This window comes from Mustela putorius, unplaced genomic scaffold, assembly GCF_011764305.1.
Source record: "Mustela putorius furo isolate JIRA1106 unplaced genomic scaffold, ASM1176430v1.1 tig00003987_pilon_pilon_pilon, whole genome shotgun sequence".
In the NCBI taxonomy this organism is placed as follows: domain Eukaryota; kingdom Metazoa; phylum Chordata; class Mammalia; order Carnivora; family Mustelidae; genus Mustela; species Mustela putorius.
In genome coordinates this window covers 4,263,244-4,283,970 of record NW_025422126.1, presented here as the reverse complement: position 1 = coordinate 4,283,970, position 20,727 = coordinate 4,263,244, and the positions used below count along the sequence as shown (strand labels likewise).

Sequence of the window (20,727 nt, the reverse complement as noted above, 5' to 3'; positions counted from 1 at the left end):
GCCAGCCCAAATCCTTCTCCAGACGCCTTTCCCGTCTCCACGCCCCCACCACTCCAACCCTGTCTGATAGGATAGTGAGTCCCTCCTTCCAGCAGGACAGATGACACACTGCTTGCTCTCCCTCTCTTACCATCAGCGGTCCCACCTTGCCAATTCCCATTGCCAGCCATCAGGGTGCCCAGCAAGGCAGTGACTAGGGACCCCAAGACACTAAGCATATTGTATTCCCAACTCTGTGAATTGTGCCCCCTGGAGTTGTGTGATCTGGAGGCAGCAGCTCAGCAGCCACTTTCCCCCTACTCATTACTATTGAGGGAAACTCCAGTGGTCCTCCCAGGACAGCAGGGAGGGCCTCATGCGGAGGGGGAGGGGCACAGAGGCCTCTCTGGGATCAGGATAATCATAGACCATGACAGAGGTAGAGGAAGGTAAATAAGTCTGTTGGGGATAGATGGTGGGGAGAGGTGGAGAATTCTAAACAAATTGAGTCATAGAATCTGAGCTGTGGGGTGAGGGGGTGGGGTAAGTCAGGTCCCCAGGGGCCAGGAGATTCCAGGAAGAGAAATGGACACCCGCAGAGGGAGGGGGGGCAGGAGAACAGTTTTTGTTTCCCTGGGTCCTGCCCAGGTTGTAGGAAAAGAGCAGGAAGAGCTCCAGGTGACTGATGGCAGCATCACAGCCCCCTCTCCCTCATATCTCAATGGAGACCGCCCCCTAGGGCTAGAGCACAGGTGGTTCCAGGGGGGGACTATCCCGAATCCAAGCCCATAGGGCATGAAGGGGGAGCCCAGAGAGGAGCCAGAGGGGACCTGGTGAGGGGGAGAGAGCACCCAAGAGAACTTCTCTGTTCCTGCAAATGTTTTCTTTATAAGGGGACTTTCTATACCCCAGTTCCAAGTTCCACAGTTCAAATGGTGGCATGTCATGTGCCATTTAATAGGCCAAAGAGGGAAATGCTTTTCGGTCAAGAGCACTGGCCGTCAATCAGACATCCTACAGAGGGTTTGCCCTATTGCCAGCTCTCTGTGAGGCTTTGGTCAAATCCCTCCCCAGATTCAGTTTCCCCACCTGAAAGTCCGGGGACCAGACTTGTTACCTAAAGGTTGTTCTAGTTGTCTGTGGGACGAGGCAATCTGCCCCACCTGCACAAGTGGAAAGGGCGGGCAGTAGCCCCAGAGCCAAGAGAACAGAGCAGGGATGGTGGGGCTGATGTGGTCCCTCTTGTGGCTCTGGGGGCTCTGGTTGGCACTTTGGGGCTCTCAGGCTGCAGCTCTGTAGAGTCGTAGCTCCTGGAGCCACAGATCACACGCCTCCCCTCTCTCCGAGTCCTCAGGTTATGAGGGAGCCTAATTGTTATTTACTGAGAGCTCTGACTCCTGAGCCACAATGAGCTATAGATGGGACCCTGCCAAAGAATCTGGGAGCATCTAGTGAGGAGGCAGGGAAGGAGTTGTGGAAGCCACAGAAGATTTAAATTGACTTCTTGGGGATCTTGGAGAGCCACAGGCTGGAGAACAAAGGACTCTTACAATCACAGGCTTTTAAAACTCCTGGCATCCCAGATGAGCCCGCGAAATCTTAGCATTACAATCCCTACCCTTAAGGACCTCAGAGACCATCTCATGTGAACTTGTCATAGTACAGCTGAGGAGCTGAGCCCAGAGAAAGCCTGCACCTCACCCTAGGCGGCCCCACACAGGCCCCAGTAAGCCAGTATGAGCTGTGATGGTGCTCCAGAGTCAGGGATGTGGGCTCCATGCTCCACAGAGGCCCTGCCTGCAGTGGGGACCCTGTCCCACAGGATCTGAGCCATGCAGTACTGTTGTTGACAAGGGATCTGAACAAGATGTCAGTCTCTGCGGGTGTGGACCAGGAATCGTGGCGCCCTCTGCTGGCCGCAATGGAATTTTAACAAGGAAGTACAAAGCAGGAGGAATGCTCTCTAAGGGCTCCTGGCTGGCTCAGTCAGTGGAGAATAATAGGACGGTTTATCTCCGGGTTGTAAGTTTGAACTCCTCATTGGGTACAGATATTACTTAAAAGTAAAAGATCTTAAAAAAATTTTTTTTTCAATATTTTGCACTTGACTAACCTTTAACTGGCCAAGTCCTACCCCTCTAAATGTCGGTTGCCCCCCTGTGTGAGGGAGCCAAGGAGAGGGGTGGGCTTTGGTCTAAGGAGGAACTGTGGCTAGGAGGCCAGGGTGGGCCTCAGACTTGGGGCAGGACAGGAACTGAGCTGAGGCTGCTGGGCCCGAGAGCTAGGCTCAGGCCAAATTTAGGTCCAGACCCTGAGCTGGGTCTGGAATCTCACTGGGGTTGGGGTTCTGGGGGTCACAGAGATAGGGGTCAAGTCCCAGTTTTGCCATTGCCAGGCTGTGTGGCCTGTGTGGCTTAAGTAAGTGACTTTACCTCTCTGAGTGCAAGCTCACCAGCCCAGGGTGTAGTGAGGATCTATTGAGACCCCATGTCGGGGACACCAGCTTCTTCCAGGACACTGGGTTCAGAACCCTTATCTGCTCCCTCTCCTCCTGTGTCTTCAGTTCTTGCTCAGTGTCCTCCCTGCAGTCTGGCATGTGGACTCTGCTCAATGTCCCCCTTCTCACTTCAGCCCTGCAATTTCTTCCTGATCCAGCTTAGGAGGCCTGTTCACTTGCCTTTGCCAGGGACGGCTCCTCATTGGCCATAATGGGCCCAAAATAGCAATTTCCCTTGCTGCTTCCTGCAACCTCGCCTGTGGCTTAAAGTCTGCGAGGACAGAAGGGAGAATTGGTGTTTGGCAGGCATGCAAAAGATGTGAAGGGCTCACATAGGTCATTGGTTCCAGGGACAGCAGACACTTGCCTAGGGTCACACAGTGAGGAGAGGCTAGGGCTGAGGCGTGAGTTTGGATGTCTGGGTACCCCATCTCCTCCCCAGAAGGTCTAAGCCAGGGCCTTAGCCAGACTTGCCATGGCTTACACCAAGACTTCTAGACCTGCAGACTACTACTAACCCCAGTTTGAGGTGTACAATGGGGCCCCTGGAGACCAGCTAATCCAGTCCTGTGCTTCCTGGGTTCTAAGGGTCTTTCTCTGACTGTTCTGACCACAGGAAATCTTCCTGCCTGGGCTGCCCGCTAACCCACCTCACCCCAGCTCCCCAGCCTCAGTGTTGCCTTGCTGTGTGACCTGAGGTTAAGTCCCTAACCCTCTCTGTGCCTCATCTTCCCCATGAGGTGGATGTCAGCTAGCTAAATCCTACCCTCTGTCCCCAGCCCAAGGATCACTTGGAGAACCCCTTTGAAGAAGAGATGGTTGTCTCCCATCCTCTGAGGTCAGGACACCCTGCTCTGGGCTGGTCTACAGAATACGAGTCAGACATCTCCTGAGTGACTGGATGTGGCTGCTCAGACTCCATCCTCCTGTCCTCCAGCCACTCTGCGTGGCTGCCCCTCCTCTCTCCCTTGAGCCATAGAGCCCCAAGCAGACAGACCATACGTGAATCCAGGCTGCACCACTTAGCAGACTGGTGACCTTGAGGAAGGCATTTTACCTCCCTGAGCCTCAGTTTCCTCATCTGAAAAGAGAATAATGGTACTAATGCCATGAGGATTTGGCGAGATGGTCCATGCTCCTGAGTTGGAGCAAACAATAATTGGGAGCTGGAGTTATTGTCCTGTGACATTTAAGACCTAAAGGGGGACCCCAACTGGATCCTCCAGATTGAATTCCACAAGTATTTATTGAGCCTCTACTGTGTATCAGGCAGCCTGGGAATGGAGCAAGGAACAAAATAAGTGGCTCACACTCTGGCTTCCCCTACCATTTCCTCTGCTCCAGCTGGGCCTGCCCTGCAGACTCCTCCCTCTGGGCCCTCCCCTCCCCTGACTGCCTTGGCTCAGGCTGTTCCGTTTCCATACAGAACCTAAGCCCCACTTCCTCTGACCCTGGTCATACCCTGGCCAGCCCTGGTCATACCCTGGTTTCAAGTTCGGGCTGGCAAAATTAAAACGTGGGGTCATAAGCCAGGGTAGTGGTTAGTGTGGGGGGACAGAGTCAGAGGGGGGATACGAAGAGCTTTCAGGGTGACGAAATCATCGTTTTTTTGATCTGGAGGTGTTCACTTCACAAAAATTCATCAAGTCACATGCTAACAAACACAAGTTTGTGTACTTCTCTGTACAAACATTATACTTCAACACAGATCCCTTGAAAAACAGTGGCACCTGGGTCCACCATCCAGATTCTGATTTAATTGGTCTGGGGTGTGGGCTGGGCCCCTCAGGTGATTCTAATGTGCAGTCAAGATCGAGAACTACTGATTTAGAGGACCAGATTCTTCCAGAACTCTCTCCACGGCCAGCAGCCTGATGACTGTTCATCCCAAGACCTCCCTGCCCACTGCTGACTGGCTCAGGGCTAACCACCCATCCAGAGGCTGACCAGGGCCCCAGGATGTGACCTCCTAAGTAACAGTTGGCTGGGCCAGGCCCAATCCTGCTGAGGCACTTGAGCTGGGAGAATGTCGGGGACCCGCCCTTGGGTGCCCAGCACCGAAACTAAAGTCTGGCCAGGGCCCCTATGTTGAAGGCATAGAGGCCGGGAGGCCACAGAAGCCACTGTGAGCAGTGAGAACAACAGTCATGTGGCAGCAAGGGAGGGAGCAGAGTCTCAAGGTGGAGGAGCCAGGTGTCCTGAGGGAGCTCCCATATCCGGGCTACTGTGCTGGAAACTACTGAATTAGTGGTCCCACTAGTTAGCTCCCCCCTTTTATTTCAGGGCACAACAAATCTCTTCTTCGTGGGGGGAAATGATCATAGGCCCCATTTTATAGAGGAAGAAATGAAGGCTTACAGGGGATGGAACTCCTCCAAGGTCACATAGCTAGTTAATGGCAAAGCTTTCCGTTCAAAGCTTTCTGTGTTCTGTTTTTCACCATGAATTCCACATGACCATTGCCTTCCATTCTGGAATATGTGTGTTTAATATCATCCCCTGGGGCGCCTGGGTGGCTCAGTGGGTTAAGCCTCCACCTTCGGCTCAGGTCATGATCTCAGAGTCCTGGGATCAAGCCGCGCATCGGGCTCTCTGCTCAGCAGGAAGCCTGCTTCCTCCTCTCTCTCTGCCTGCCTCTCTGCTTACTTGTGATCTCTGTCTGTCAAATAAATAAATTCTTAAAAAATAATAATAATAATATTATCCCCTCCTCCCCAGATATTCCAGGTGAAGTGATGCTGCGGAGATGGACCTTGACGGCCCAGCAGACCCGAGGTGTGTGTATTTCAGTTTGCGAAGCATGAAACTACACTCCCTCTTCAGCAACTGATCACTTAGGTTGAAAAACGTTCCAAGGTGTTCAGCAGAGCGGGGCCCTGCCTCTGCCCTTTACAAGTGGTCGCCATCTTGAGCTCTGCAGGGGTACCCCGTGGGGAGGGGATCTGCCCTCCAGGACTGGCCGGCCCCATGGGTTGGCCTTTGTGTTCTTCCATCTGATTTAATGACCTACCACACTTTGGACCAGAAATCAGACAGACTTGGATTCCACCCTTTGCTCTAAAGCGTTAAGTCACTTTGGCTTCTGTCAGATTCCCCAGCCTCACACAAGGCTTTGCTGCAGAACACCGTTTCCTGCCGGAGCAGTCTGGTCTTCTGGTCACATGCTGTCAGCTTCGGTCTCCCAAGCCCCATCCCAGGCCCAGCAACTGAAAAGCTGTGGGGAGCCTGGGAATGTATACTTATATGGACATATAATTATGGATCATACTTTATATTCACACATGTAATCTGTAAGGCATTCTAACATGTCGCCCTGGTTACAAAGCTGTGAATGGGCATGAGACCTTGTTTTCCTGACGAGAGAGAGAAACAGCCCAGACAGGGACAGCGACCTGCCTGTGGCCTTGCCTTCCCAGCACCTTCTTGGTCTCTGAGCCCTCCCTTCTGCTCAAGTGAGTGGTGTTGGGAGGCCCGTCTGCTGGGGAGCCCTGAGGCTGGTGGCTGGAGGCCCCCGTGCCACCAATGGGGAGTGGTCATTTGGTGTTTCTATTTATTGACTCTTTAAAATTCATCATCCAAGGAAAGTTAATACATGACTGTTTGGTAGCAAGAGAAACATAACTCTAAGACCACAATGACCCACGCACCCCAAACAAAAACAGAACCAAACAAACCCCATCTGAAACCAGACCTTTGGAGCTGCAGCTGAAGAAGCAAGGGGGCTGGGGGTCAGACTGGCTCCGGCCATCCAGGGGGCAGGGAAGAGGCTGCCTGTAAGTGGTTCCCAGTTGAAGAGGCCATATCCAGCCCCTGGGCTTTGGGTATTCTTCCTGGAGGGGCTGCCCTGGCAGGAAGGGTGTGAAAAGAGGGTCTCAATGGTCCGAGTGAGGGGGGCTCCCAGGCTCACCCTGCCAAGGTGACCATATGTGCCAGTGCATGAGACACAGGAGCTGCGGGGGCAGCTTGGAGGAGAACAAGGGCCCTTTCCTCTTCCCTGCTCAGGCCAGGAAAGAGCCCTGTCCAAGTCCCCATCAGTGTTAACAAATCTGGAAACGACTAAAGGCACTGCCAACAAGTTAGGAAATGCCAAAGCCTGGGGAGGCCCCCACACGGGAGTCACTGCCCCCTGCAGCCATCACCTTGTTCTGGATGACTGAGGGTGCTTGGTCCTTGGCTCTGGATACTGGAGGGCAGCCCAATCATGACAAGGCCATGGAAAGTGTATGTTAAGAGGCAATATTCTAGTGCCCTGAACATGCAGTGTGTGTGTGTGTGTGTGTGTGTGTGTGTGCGCGCGCACGCACGTGCACACACCCATGTGTCTATGCACATGTGTGCGCAAGTATGTAATGAGGGGGATTGGTCCTTCCAGGAAGGCTCGCTTAGGGCCCCAGGGTGGCCCCCAGAACAGGAATAGGGTCTTTCCCCTTCTGTGACTTCCTCAAATCACCCCTGCCCAGGTCATTGCATAAATAAGTGCTTGGGAAGGTACGCATCTAGAAAGGAACATAAATACTGTACATGGGAAAGGCTTCTGTCCCTAGCCCTCCCACTGCCCCCAGAAAACCCTCCAAATATTGCACATGGCCCTCCCTAGCCCCAGGGGGTCCAGGCCCGGCCGTGTCTTTGGTAGAAGCTCCAGGGACAGCGGTCCTGGGCAGCCCACATGCCCCCCTGCCCCACCCCTGTCATGACTGGGGGCACCGAAGCAGCTGGAGGGTTGGCAAAGGCCTTGGCCTGCTGGCCAGCAGGAGTTCCATCAGGAATACTTCCTCAGGGCTGAAAGGGAGCCTGCGCAGGCACAGGTGTGCCCCTGGTGGGACGTTCCCGGTCAGAGACCGCTAGCAAGTGTGGGCTAGGAAGAGGCAAGCAGGCCGAGGGCAGCTGGGCAGGCAAGTCCTGGGCCACGGTGGACAGGGTCACACCCTCCACAGGAGGAGGTGATTTGTGCTGTCGTCTCGGCCCACTGTCTCGCTGCTGCCACCACCCCCACTGCTGAGTCGGAAGTCCTCATAGCCATCCCCACCACTGATAACGAGCATTTTAGGTCTGGCCGAGGCAGGTCCTCGGTGCCGAGGGGAGTCCCGGTGCTCCAGGGATGGCAGCTTCTCAGGGCCTGGAGGATGGAGAGAGAGACAGTCTGTTAGCTGGAGTGGGACTGGTGGCTGTGCTGTCCCCTAAGGGCCTGCCTCACCCTAGAAGACAGGAAGAAAAACAGGCATACTTTCTGTGGGGGAATCCTACTTCCTGTTAGCCAAGAACATCTTTGGAAAGAAATACCCACTTCCTGGCAGTCACACAACTTCTTACCTCTTATCTGTGCGTCCAAGTCAGAGTGACATAAGCTCTCGGCAACCCCTCCCCCATTACACATGTACTGTCTTCCTTAAACCGCTTCCTACTTTCCCAGCTGGGATGCTGAGGTCTTCTCCCGCCCAAAGCTTCCCTGCTTCTCGGTTCCCACAAGCACCTCCTCATGGGAATACGGTTTCCTGCCCGATCAAAGCAAGCCTTGGCTCACTGTGGCGCTCCTTGACGGATGCCATCTCCTAACACGCTTCCCTTGCTAACCCTCCCAGTCCATGTCTGTCCCGCCTGCCATTCTGTGTTCTAGTTGCTTCTGCTCCATTTCCCACTCTGCCCGGGACTTCCTGACGCCCTGCCCTGGCCCTCATTTCTGGCCTTCTCTGTTTGCCTGCTGTCTGCATCCCTTACTGTGCCATGGTCTGATTCTTAGGTGACAGTTCTTACAGTTCACTCCCTATCTCCGGTGACAATTCTGGACCGAGGTGTGCACACAGCCCACATCCGGGAAGGTTTTATTTTGGGGACTTTAGAGCCTACTTCCTGCTCTCTGTGCCACTTCCAGCCCGTACTGCACTCTTCTTCCCTCTTAAAAACCTCTTCTGATGGAAAAGGGGGTGGATCTTAAACAGAATCCGGACCCTCTGGGCCAGAGGAGGGGGCACAAACCCACCCGTGTCTGGGGGAGGTGGCGGGGTTGGGCAGAGCAGGCTGAAGCCATCTGGCAGCTGGACGGCAGCCAAGAAGCGGACGTGGCCAGTGTGCCCCTGGCCTAGGCCGGTGGGGCTGAGGGGTGCTCGCGGGCAGCTGACGGCACTGGATGAGGTGGGCATGGTGAGCACGACTCCGGCGCTGGTGCCCACCCACAGCAGCTCCTCGCACACCAGCAGCGCCGTGATCCTCAGGCAGGCGGCCTTGTGCTGCCGGATGATGGCGTCCGAGCCTAGGGGGCGAGATGGACTGGAGCTAGGGCTGCCTCCTGGCCCCCGGCTCAGCCTCCTCGATATGGGGGCAGAAGGGCTCCAAGGGGAAGGGGAAGGGGCAGGGGCAGGGGTGGATGGAGGTCAGTACCTGCCAGCATCCTGTGCACAGGGGGTGTGACGTCTACCTCTGCCAGCTGCTCAAAGGTGTCCGGGTGGTAGAGACACACGTGGGCACTGCCTTTCAACGTCACCCATACCCCCAGGCTGGAATCCACCATGCAGGCCACGCTGCGGCTGGAATCCTGGCCCACGTGGAACGTGTGCTGGCCGGAGCGGTGGGAGGGGAGGGAGAGAGAGCATGTGGGCGACTGGCAGGCCTGCCCTCCCCGGCCCCTCCCTGCCTCATGCTCCACCAGTACCTGCCTCACCCCTACAGCTCACACCAGACTTCTCCAGAAAGCCCCCTGGCTGACGGCAGAGGTGGCCTCGCTCCTTGGTCTAGATGACCAACCTGTCAAAGCCTGGTTTCAGTGAAGCCCCCCATTAAGCCTCAGAAATTAAAAATGGAGCTGGCTTTTCCCCTGCAGCTCAGTGATTCTGTGATCAGAGGATATTAGAGCTCAGAGGGTTTTCCGATCAATCACGGGCCTCTCTCTGGACAGATGGATGCTTTATGGCCCCCATGGTCTCAGCTCCCTCTCTCATGGGCCAAGCTTACCCCAAATCACCTATTCTATCCCCACGCCCACCGGTACCTCCAGCTGCAGTGTGTCAGGGCTCAGGACAAGGATCCGGTTCTGGCAGCCACACCACAGCCGCCCACCCACGGACACCATCTTGGTGATGGGACTCCCCTGAGAACCCAGGGTCACTGACTTGAAGTTCTGGGGGTCCCAGAAATGGCCTGGAGTGGGAGCAGGATAAAGAAAACAGCAAATTCAGTCTAGTATTGCCCTGGAGCCTCACCCCCACAAAAGTTATTATAGATGCTAAACTCCGCATTTGTACATGAGGACACCGAGGCCCAGAGAGGGCCTGAGAGGGGCCCAGAGCCACGTCTCCAGACTCACTCATGGGCCTCAGGGAGAGAGCCTGCACCAGTCACGCTGGCAGGGCGCGGTATGGAGGGCACTCACCTGCTTCTCGTTGGTAGACCACAAGTTCTCCATTGGCCAGAGAAACAAACACCTGGTTATTCAGATACCTGGGCAGGGCAAAGGGGAAGGAGTCAGGGGTTTCAGGAGGCCAGAGGAGGTCCCCTGGGGCCAAGGGACTCCCAGACAGAATGGCTACGATGCCCAAGAGACTGATGCTCCAGGTAGGGAGCCCAAGGCCAGAAAGGGGTAGTAACTCGCCCACCGTCACACACTGTAGGAGAGGCCCAGCTGGCCTAGGGCAAGCCTCCACAGAAAGAAGGGGCCAGTAGAACAGGGAGAGCTGGGTGAACAGAAGGAGGCCTGCATGGGTAGGAGGGTCTGGACCAAGAGGACTGGCCAAGTGCCTTACAATATGCAGGTCACAGAGGCCGCGTGCTGGAGCTTCATGCTGTTCCTGCGGTCACGGATGCTGTCAGAGGACTGGTACACGTGGACGCTGTGAATTGGAGCATGCACCTGTGACCAAGGCTTGCCCCCTGCAGTTCGCCCTCCACCTCGGTCCCACCACCACCTCCCCCCTGCCAGGGGCCAAGGTACTGAGATCCCAAAGCCTCCCTGTAGGCTTCAGACCCCGCAGGAGCCCCAGCGGGTCGTACTTCTGAGGTTGGACCCTAAGCCCTCCCGCTTCTGTTTCAGGATACCACGTGGTTTCCCAAGCACAGAGCTCGGGGTTCTGTGTCCCTGGCTCCTATCCTGCCCCTACCAGCCATCCTCAGTGCCCAGCCACACAGAGCTCTGGTAGGCCTCAGGGTCAACGTTCAGCAGGTCCTCAAGGCTGCCCCGGGTGAAGGAGCCACGGCTAGAGCGGCGAAGGGCTCTCCCATCCATGGGGCTGGTGCTGCAGGGACCGCCAGGCCCGAAGGAACCCGACAGGGGCAAGAAGCCAGGGTCCTGCTCCTCCTCTGAGCTGGTCGTCTCTGCCGTGGCCTCCTTGGAGCTCGGAGTCTCCTCATCTGAGGGAGACAAAGGTGTCTACCTCCATTCCCCTCTGCTGGGCCCAAGACCTGTCACCTTTCCAGGCCCACATCTCCCCTCTATGCCTCCCTCCCGGCCAAGTCCCTCCTGAGGGCCTCCCACCTGTTCCCCACTTCCCCGAGGCATCTGCCGCTCTCAGGCCTAGTTATTCTGCTGGCTACACACGCCAATCCACCATCATGCTGTGGACAGGCGGATCAACCACTCCAGCCCCTACTCCATCTCCCCTACTTGACAGGGCGTTCTGGGGTCTTCGGGGTCTGGCCTGACTGGCCCGCTGCCGTCTGGGTCCTTGCTGTCCCAGTTCCCCTTCCCCCACCTTACCGGCTCGCCCTGCTCTGTGTGCTAACATCCTGAGACTCGATGCCATGCCTTTGCTGACACTGGTCCCTCCTCACCCATCAGTACCTGCTGGGTGCCCCCTCCTCAGGGCAGTCCACCCTGCCTGACAGCCCCAAGCCAGGCACTTACTGCCAAAGCTAGAGGAGATGGTGGACCGGCTGGCTTGGCTCTGCAGGGTTCCCGAGGGGCTGGGTGAAGACTCATCATCGGAGTCGCTGTCAAAGGGCACCAATTCCGGGCGGGGGTCTCCTTCGGCAGGGCCTGGGGCCATCTCCAGCCCCGAGCCTGCGATGGAGATATGGAGGCAGGGCTGGGGCCCCGGCTCTGCCAGCGTTGCTGCTTCTTCATCCACAGCCTCGACGTCCAGTTCTGGACCAGGGGTCTCCAGGGCCATCTCTGGGGGATTCCTCAGTGAGGCAGGCCGCTCCCTGTGAAATATAGGAGTGGGGATGGAAGCTTCCAGGAGCTGGGGCTCTGTCCCACTGCTTGGATGCCAGCCCCCAAGGCCCCGCCCCATCCACCAGCCTCGCCCACAGCTGCGGAGGGGATGGGAGCCGGATGTGTCCGGCTGTCCCACTGTCGCCGGCCTCACCTGTGGCCGCGGCGCTGAAGACCAGGCACGGCACCGATGCAGAGGATGCGGGCGGAGCAGACAGCGATGCAGGCCTCCACGTCAGGCTCAGCGCGCAGGCTCAGCAGGCACACCTGACCCACATAGCCATCGCTGTTGCACACCCACACCTCAGGCATGGGCTCAGGGCAGCTGCTCTGGGTCGGGGCTGCACACGAGAACTGTAGACGGCACCAACAGACAGGGGAAGGTGAATGTGGGAAGGGCTGCCAGCTCCCCCCGCCCCGCTCTCCAGCTGGCTGGCGGAACGGAGGGAGGTGGGCCTACAGTGCGGGGGGGGGCATGAACTCCCAGGACACCCCCCCATACACACGTGTACACACGCACACACACACACACACACACATGCACAGCGCATGGGCCACTCTGTGGGCCAGAGGCACATATGCCCGCATGATGTCAGTCTCGTCCCTTCACATACATACGTGTACAGACAGCCACACACGTGGAAACCCTAAATACGATCCCAAATGTATGAGGTAACAAGTGTGAAAAGTGGTAACCACTGTCCAGATGTAGTCAGACTTAGGCACGTGACTTAGACACCTCATGCCCATCGGACAGCCTTCGCTCACGTGCACACACAGATGTGTGTGGCCACACCCATATGTACACGACCCACATAGTAGCCACATGTGTGTGCAGAGTAGTAAACTCACAGACACGGGGCGGCTGTCATGTTCGAGACAGGCACCTTGTGGACCCCCAACAAAACCATGTGTACCCGCGGGGCCGGGGCCCCCCACGCACCTGCATGCCACTGCGGGTCTTCATGATAGGGATGGCCTTCAGGAACTCGGGGTCTAGACAGCTTTTGCTGGAGGCTGTAGTGGAAATGGACAAATACTGCTCAGCTTCCACCTTGCCCTCGACCATTTCCCTTCCCACCCTGCTCATCAGGGTCTCTCAGAGGAAAGCGAGGGGGCTGTGGGTTATGCCCTGCTTGTCCCCAGCCTCAATTTTCCCACCTGTACAGTGTGGGAGGCAGACCCAGAAGTCTCAAAGATCCTCTAAGCCACAGACTCTAACAGCTTTCCCTGCTCCAGGCCTGCTCAGAGTGTACGGAGGACGCGCAGGGAGGAGGGTCCTGCCTCCTCTCCACAGCAGTGCCCCGTCCTAAGTTCACCCTTTCCATCCACTGAATCCCCCCCACCGGCCCGGGAGAGCAAGTCCCGTTTCTCCTCGGGAGTCTCAGGCCACCCTCCCCCTGAGCAGGGACTGAAGCACAGGACACAGGGGTCTTGGGATTTCTGGTTCCTGATCTCCCACACCGCGGCATGGTGCCGCCCACTGCCTGGAAGTGCTGGAAAGAGGACACCAGCATGGGCCTGGCTTACCCAGTTTCCTCTTGGCCTCATCAAAGGCCTGCTCAAAGCCAAGGCGGGCGTCAGGGTGAGGGAACTCAAAGATGAAGGAGTCCGTGCCCTCGGGCCTCGTGCTGCACAGCTCCAGCTTCGTAGGGGGGAAGGAAAGCGCGTAGCACAGCGCCTGCTTCTCTGACAGGTCCCGGTGCATGGCAGCTGAGAGGTCCCGCAGTGCTTCGTCCAGGCTCTGCCGGGTGGAGGGCCCAGCCTTAGGCCCTGACATCTCCCCACAGTCTGTTCCTGCCCTGAGAACTAAGTGGGGACCTGACCCCCCCACCAAGACATGATGGGCCCTCTCTCCTCCCTCAGCTGGGGACAGAGCTGTGTCTCCACCCTCAGGCCTGGAACACATCTCTTCCCTCAGCTGCCATAAGGCTGTACTTTACCCTTCCAATAAGTGACAGAGCTGAGTGACCTCTTCCTCAGGCAATGAAGAGGCTGTTCTCTCTCCCTCAGATAGGGTCTGGGAACCCCCATTACCCCACTCCCCCTGCCTCAGGCAGAGAGCACAGACCTGGTGGGGGAAACCAAGGCTCTCCGAGAGTTTGCTCATCTGGCCCAGGGTGGTCAGGTCCTCATCCAGGCGGCTGATAGCCTTCTGGATGTTCTCCCGATTAGTGGCTTGGGATGCCCCTGGTAGAGACAGAGGAAGGCCATCGACAGATACAGAAGCAGACAAGGTCAGGCTTGGACAGACAGTCTCCCCTTTCCTCACAGTCTGCAGTCGAGCATGGGGAATGGCCTGACAAGCTGAGAGCTGGTCAACCCCAAGACCCAAGGATCAGAGTGATAGCCAGGTGGCTCGCAGAGAAACACCAGGCCTGGCAACAGGGACTGGGCCTAATTCAGAGCCACCTGGCCCAGGGTGCTGGTCCCTTGGAGAGCCCCACGGAGGAGCACACGGAATAGGCGGCGGACAGCCCTGTAGCTTCGGCAGCCTCCCGCTGACACCAGAAGCTGCAGGGGTGCAGCTCCCACAAGGGAGTCGGCCTGGCAGCCAGAGTCTCAGGCAGTCAAATCGCTGACCAAGGGACTCCGTTCCCTGACAGGAGGGGAAAATGAGCTGATGCTCTGGATTTCTCTAGTCCTACCCCATACCTGACCACAGCCAAGCAGCTGGACCCACAGGCCAGCTCAGCATCCCCACACCCAACACTGTCTGGTCAGGGGTGTCCACCCTAGACCAGGAACCCACCAATGGGCAGAGTAGACAGCAGTGGAATGTACCAGGAAAGCTAAGGCTTGGGTTTTCTCCTACTCCTTCTAAAGGATGCCATTCCTCCCACCCCACCCCCAACACGCTCACTGCCTGGGCAGCCCTGGTTTCTTCTGTAGGACCTTGCCCCACTCTGACCACACTCGATGGGGCCAGGAGCAGACACCTGACCTAAAGGTAGTCACTTTATCAACTGGCCTGTGTTCCAGTGAGAAGAGACAAACCGGACCAACCATCAGCTTGTATTCCTCCATAGCGGCCCACGTGAGGCCGGCCTGGGTTTGCCCCGGGGGCCACCACAGCTAAGCCTAGGGACAGAGTCTGAACCCGAACTGCCTGCCAGCCCAGAGGCACCCACACCACCATCCCAGACCAACCCGCCCCCTCAGAAAGGTAAACTTCGGATCCTGGAGCAGCTAGGGAGAAAGGCCACGATGTGGAGCAGGCCATGAGGGAGCACAGGAGGTGGAAGGAAGGAGGAAGCAGAGAAAGCAGTGAGAACAGGCAGGAGGAGCAATTCTCTGAAACCACCTCAGCCCCAAACAACATAGATCTTTCCAACCAGCCTTCTGCTTGCACTGACTTAAGGGAGTCTCTGCTCCCGATGAGCTAAACTGCTGGACCAGAGCAGTGCATCGTCATCTAATAGGATGCTGGTGCCTTGGTCAGTGGCTGGTGGCAGGTGTGTCTGTGCCCCCGCACCACCCCTAGGCGAGGTCCCTGCCCCGTCAGAAGGTGGTCTGTGTGCACAGGTCCTGGTGTGGCTCTGTGTTGGGCACACCGATCCTGCAGGCCACCCTCCCCCAATATTGGCTAGGAAAGTGAGGCCCCCGCAACAGAAAAGCAGACAGATCCAGGCAGCCAGCCTGGCCACAGGGCAAGCCCTCCAGGAGGGCTTCTGAGAGGAGGGCCCGGACACCCAGAACCCCCAGGCAGGCCTGGGCCAGCCCCACCTTTGACGATGTCCGCGTCCTCCAGCGGCAGCTTCCACAGCAGCTTGTACTTGCTGGCCGTGTCGATGACGCTGGCTGCCGTGTACCTGTGGGGAGCCAAGGGGGAGCTCTGGCCCGGCTGGCGCAGTGGGGGCAGGGAAGGACAGCTGCTTCCCCGCTGCCCCAGCCCAACCCCGCCCCAGCCACTCACAGGCTCATGGAGCTGCGCCGCAAGGAACCCGATTTCCGCTTTAGGGTCGTGCAGATGATGAGGTCCGTGAACAGGAAGAGAGACCGGTCCTTCTTGCCACCGACGGCCTTCTGTGGGGTCCGAGGCAGGACTCAGGCCCAGAGGCCCACCCTCCTGCCCACCGTGCCCAAGGGGACAGCCAGGCCCAGAGAGGGGTGAGGGCTCTGCCCCAGATGCCCAGAGGCAGAGCTGGGACTCGACCCAGGACTCCTGTTGTGGGGAAGAGCAGGGAGGCCCAAGGGCAGCAGGTATGAGCAGAAGTATGAACAAAATAGGGAGATGGGAACAGGTGGGTAGACAACGGGAAACTTCTTACCACTTCAATGACCATCTCCTGCCTTAGGAATCGCCGCAGAGGGGCTTGGAGCTGTGGGGCAGGAGAGCCAAAACCTTGAAGGCCAATTATTAAACCCATCTCCTCCCCAGACCCCAGGAACCCCTGGCCCCCCTCCACGGGCCAGGACAGTAGAAGCAGCATCCCCTCTGTCCTCCTGATGCTGTGTGCTCAGGCCGCGGGATCTGTGGCCAGAGACAGACAACACGGTTGTGGCTATGGACAGAGATGGGTGGGGATGCTGGCAGACACGCTGTGGAGGTGGACGGGACGGTGACTGCAGGGGACCACAGGTGTAAACGAAGACTTGGGTGGCGGGTGGCACTCACGTCCTCCATGCCCTCAATGTGAGCCTCAATTTCCTGCAGCACACGGGCGTGTCGCTCTGCCTCCTCTGCGCTCCGCACACCCTTGTTGATGCGTTCAGCCACCTGCTTGATGTTCCGCTGAGCATCCAGCAGGAGTGGGTGGTCTGGGTGGTCCTCGGGTGTGTGTTTCAGGAGGTCCTGGGGTGGAGATGGGGATAAGACCCCTGCTTATCAGCTGTCCCTTTCAGGCCCGGCAGCCCCATATTGATGGCTGGAGCAGGAGAGACTACAGGGAGACTCCAGAGAGGACTTCTCTTCCTACCCGACCCCTGGGGACACTGACATCAGGCTCAATCAAGGGGCCTTCCAGCCCTCCACAGCCTCACGTGCCTCCCACGCCCACCTTCACCAGAAGCTCATAGCGTGGGATCCGCTGCACAGGCTTGATCATGAGGTCAGACAGCGCCTGCTTCTCCTTGTTCTCACGCATGCTTTGCTAAAACCAGAGACAAAGTGGATGGGCACCCGTGTGAGGATGTCATGCAAAGAAGGGAATGACTGAGGACAGGTCCGCAGCCAGTGCCTCCAGCCCAGCCCAAGGGCAAAAGCTGAACCCTAGCCTAAGGCTATGGTGCCAGTCTGGGAGCTCTTGCCCCCTCCCAAAGCTGGCCCAAGGTAGGAGTCATGTCCATCCCCCTTAGCTGGCCCCCAGTACCTCCAAGAACTTGAGAAAGGCAGGCCTCGCCTCCTTAGCCACACGCACGGCATCCTTTGCGTTGAGAAAGTTGTCAATGTAGGCAGAATAGATGTTGACCAGGACGTCCTTGGAGAACTGTGGGTGAAGAGGTAGGTTGGGGACCTTCAAGGTGTCCCTTACTTCACCTCACCCGGTCCTGGTTTCCAGTGATGCACAAACCAACATCCTTTCCCTCCAACTGGACATGATGTGGTCTCTAAGGGATGGGGTATGTGCTCCTGTGTTGTGTATACACATACACCTTGTATGTGTGACCCTGTGAGCATGTGTGTGTGCAAACATGTATCTTACTTAGGTCTGTGTGTACATGGAAATACATATGCCTAGATGTGTCCTGTAGACCCGGCTCTCCCATTTCCAACTGGGCATTTCCATCCCTTGCTCTCCAGCCTCATTAAGTCCAGCCAGGAGTTCCCCCTCCTCACTGTCCTCTGAGAGACACTGACTCATTCCAGCCTCTTGGCCTTTGCCCATGTAATTCTCTCCACCAGATGCCCTTACTATATCCAAATCTCACCATCATCCAATCTCAGGGCTAAGCTCCAACCGTGCCTCCTCCAGGAAGCCCTCCCTGCCCTGACTAGAACTCTTTCTGGAATCACACTTGGCCTCTGGCCTCCCTTGATAGCCCCCTGGCGACAAGTCTCTCTTCTGGAAGGCAATAGGAATGTCCATCCTTTCCAGTGGGGGCACAAAGCTGGTGGCTAGCACTGATGGCCAGCTGATAGCTGGGCTAAATGTTAAAGTTCTTGGGCAGAAGCGCTGGCTAGGTGGTGGGACACCCTGGTTCCTGTATCAGCTGAACCACGGATGGATTAAGGGCCCTATGGTGGTATTTGCTTCTGGCCCCTCTGGGCCCACAAGCTCCTGTGTCTCTAAGGCACTGACTGTCCCCCTCCCCAGGCCCGGGGTGTGCTACAGAGCAGAGGCTCGGAGAAGAAGACAGCCCTTACGCCCCAGCCCACCCTGGGCCCAAGCTTGCTCTGCTGACCCTTCCCTGGGACCAGGGCTTCTGCTCGTCAGACCATGGTCAGCATCCAAGTCCAGACAGGGGATGAGCCCGGTGACAGCGAGGGTGGCAATGGCCTGGAGGTGTCAGCACCCAACGGGGGTCCCTTCAGAGTTCTTGTCACATCCATTCCGGGTCAGCAGGCAGCTTCTAAGACCTTCTTAGGCCCAAGGCCCACCCACATCATCACAAACACATGAAAGAACATCCACATCTCACAACAACAGGTAAGTCTGTAAGTTTGTTTTTGTTTGTTTGCTAGTACAATTTTTGAAAGGCATTTTACAATTGTGCTTTTGAAATCATTCGGCTCTGAGTAAGCAGTTTAGTTTGTGTTTGGCTATGATTTATCAGTCATCACGGTGCATTCCTGGGAATTCTGGCCAAAAAACAAAATGTAACAAGTTTGTTCAAATGCAATTAAGCTCGTATAAACAATACTATATTTAACAACTAAAGAAAATGGTGTGTTATGTTTTTACAGACATTTAATTAAATGTTTATTAGCTTTGCTTTTACAGCTTTTTTTGAGTTTTGAAGCCAATACCTTTTCTACGGTCTCATTCACTATGGTGGGATCCTGAAGAGCTCACAGGTGGGGGCATGCTCATGATGAAGGGGGGGGGCACAGGCTGGGGCAGTGTGGGCATTGGACCCGCAGCTCTTGGAGCCTGAACCCTTTACCACTCACTGTGACCTTGATCAGGTTACTTACTCTCTATGCTGCAGAGTCATCCACTTTAAACTTGGGGGAATAATTGCACCTTTCTCCTAGCCTTGTGGATTTATGTAATGTATTTAGAATAATGGCTAGCACTTAAGTGCCAAGTAGTTAGCTATCTAATTAAAATGCTGGATGGAGAAAAGAGCTAGTCAACGTAAGGGCTGAGGTCAGTACCAGCAACCACCGAGGTCTGGGTCAGTGTCAGGACCAGCTCGAGGTCAGGACTAGGGTCAAAGTTAGTGCGAGCCACTAGAGCTGGGTCCAGGATCAGGGTCAGGAACTGGTTGGGGCTGGGGTCTGTGGCAGAGTCTAGCCAAGCTCTGAGGTTTTGGGGTGTCCAGGTTCAGGTCAACCACAGGGCTGGAGTCAGTGCCCAGGTTCTGGGGTTGGACCTGGTATCAGAGTCAGTGTCCAGGTGGAGTGGGAGAGGGGGGTCCATGGCAGCAGTCATCCCCTTCCAGGAGGGGCCCAGGCTCGTGGGGGCTGTAGCAGTGGGCAGCAGGGCCACTCACCGACTGGACGAGCAGGTCTCCCACCTTCTGCTGGGCGTGCCAGGTCTGCACACAGTGCCGCACCTGCTCAAGGAACTGTTCGTGGTGCTCCAGGAGCTCGGGGATCTGGTCGAAGATCTCATCCACCAGCGATGGGTCACAGAGCAAGGAGTTCTCTGGCTGCTTCAGCGGCTGCATATAGCCCTGGGGGTCCCCTACAGGTCAGTCTGGGTACCCTCAGAGGGATGGCATCCCAACCCACTGGCATGGGGGGCATACGAAATCACCTGAGCCTATGACTCAATGGCCATGCCTCCGGATCTCCCTCATTAGACTCAGAGCTCTAGCGGAGAGAGGAAGACCTATCCCCACACCTCTCACTGTGCGGCCCAGGGCCTGGCACAAGACGGGGGTGAGTGGGCTCAGTAAAAGTTTGTTGGATGCATGAACCCACAGAGCGTGGAGTGAGGAAAGCAAGTAGACTGGGCTCCTGGGAGACCCACATGCGCTAACTCAGCAGACACTTCACTGAGCAGTCACCGTGCACAGGCACAGTTCAGCAGTGAGCAAGGAAGACCAAACTCCCTGCCCAGTGGAGCTTACAGTCTAGTGTGATGGAACATACAGATATAAGGAAGAAACAAAAATAAACCACATTTCATTAAATCTTTAAGAAAAAAAATTGCTGTGGGGTGCCTGGGTGGCTCAGTGGGTTAAAGCCTCTGCCTTCAGCTCAGGTCATGATCTCAGGGTCCTGGGACCTAGTCCCGCATTGGGCTCTCTGCTCAGCAAGGAGGAGCCTGCTTCCTCCTCTCTCTGCCTGCCGCTCTGCCTACCTGTGATCTCTGTCTAATAAGTAAAATATTAAAAAAAAAAAAAGAAAAGAAAAAATTGCTGCCAATTAAGTGATCATATGCCATCAATTACAGGATGAACCTGGAGTTCAGAGATGTTTATCGTCAAATCAGTTACATGTGGAAAGTTAAAAGTTGAGAACTGCTGTGGGGGAAATAAAGCAAGGAGGGGCCTGGGAGGCCTTTCGTGCCACCATCTGAGCACTGTTTTCATGGTTTTCAGGGCTACGGTCAAGTCTGATTAAAACTCCTCTTTTTTGGGCGCGTGGGTGGCTCAGTGGGTTAAGCCGCTGCCTTCAGCTCAGGTCATGATCTCAGGGTCATGGAATCGAGTCCCGTATCGGGCTCTCTGCTCAGCAGGGAGCCTGCTTCCTCCTCTCTCTCTCTCTCAGTCTGCCTGCCTCTCTGCCTACATGTGATCTCTCTCTGTCAAATAAATAAATAAATAATCTTTAAAAAAAAAAAACAAAAACCACTCCTCTTTTTCACCTCCCATCTGCGTTCAACCCGGATTCCTGAGAATGAAGAGCCTTGCTTCGCAGTACGCGTTCTCACGCAGCGGTCGCCCTCTACTGGCCGAAACTCTAACTACAAGCCCAAGAAATGAGGATGTTTGAAAAAGTAATGCAATGTTCTGGCAAACTTTATACCAAACATTTAAAAAACTGGCTTGATATAAC

The 20,727-nt window shown here is 56.3% G+C and overlaps 1 protein-coding gene across 2 annotated transcripts in view; it reads right to left on the bottom strand.

The window, feature by feature from the left end:
- Positions 1-6,012: 6,012 nt before the first annotated feature.
- ARHGEF17 (Rho guanine nucleotide exchange factor 17) overlaps positions 6,013-20,727 on the bottom strand; it is a 54,447-nt gene continuing 39,732 nt past the window's right edge. The window contains exons 3-21 of one of the 2 annotated variants that reach the window (XM_004768218.3): positions 19,215-19,397; positions 16,928-17,044; positions 16,616-16,708; positions 16,234-16,410; positions 15,887-15,937; positions 15,532-15,641; positions 15,342-15,427; positions 13,687-13,805; positions 13,146-13,359; positions 12,559-12,632; positions 11,770-11,969; positions 11,307-11,605; positions 10,564-10,813; positions 10,210-10,296; positions 9,840-9,907; positions 9,459-9,607; positions 8,852-9,026; positions 8,454-8,723; positions 6,013-7,592 (exon numbers count right to left, since the gene is read on the bottom strand). In XM_004768218.3, coding sequence (XP_004768275.2) covers positions 7,396-7,592; positions 8,454-8,723; positions 8,852-9,026; positions 9,459-9,607; positions 9,840-9,907; positions 10,210-10,296; positions 10,564-10,813; positions 11,307-11,605; positions 11,770-11,969; positions 12,559-12,632; positions 13,146-13,359; positions 13,687-13,805; positions 15,342-15,427; positions 15,532-15,641; positions 15,887-15,937; positions 16,234-16,410; positions 16,616-16,708; positions 16,928-17,044; positions 19,215-19,397 — 2,919 coding nt within the window. In that variant the 3' untranslated portion in view covers positions 6,013-7,395. Of the gene's footprint in view, positions 7,593-8,453; positions 8,724-8,851; positions 9,027-9,074; positions 9,215-9,458; positions 9,608-9,839; positions 9,908-10,209; positions 10,297-10,563; positions 10,814-11,306; positions 11,606-11,769; positions 11,970-12,558; positions 12,633-13,145; positions 13,360-13,686; positions 13,806-15,341; positions 15,428-15,531; positions 15,642-15,886; positions 15,938-16,233; positions 16,411-16,615; positions 16,709-16,927; positions 17,045-19,214; positions 19,398-20,727 lie in introns of those variants that run through there. The other variant, XM_045071516.1, reaches the window with a different exon arrangement.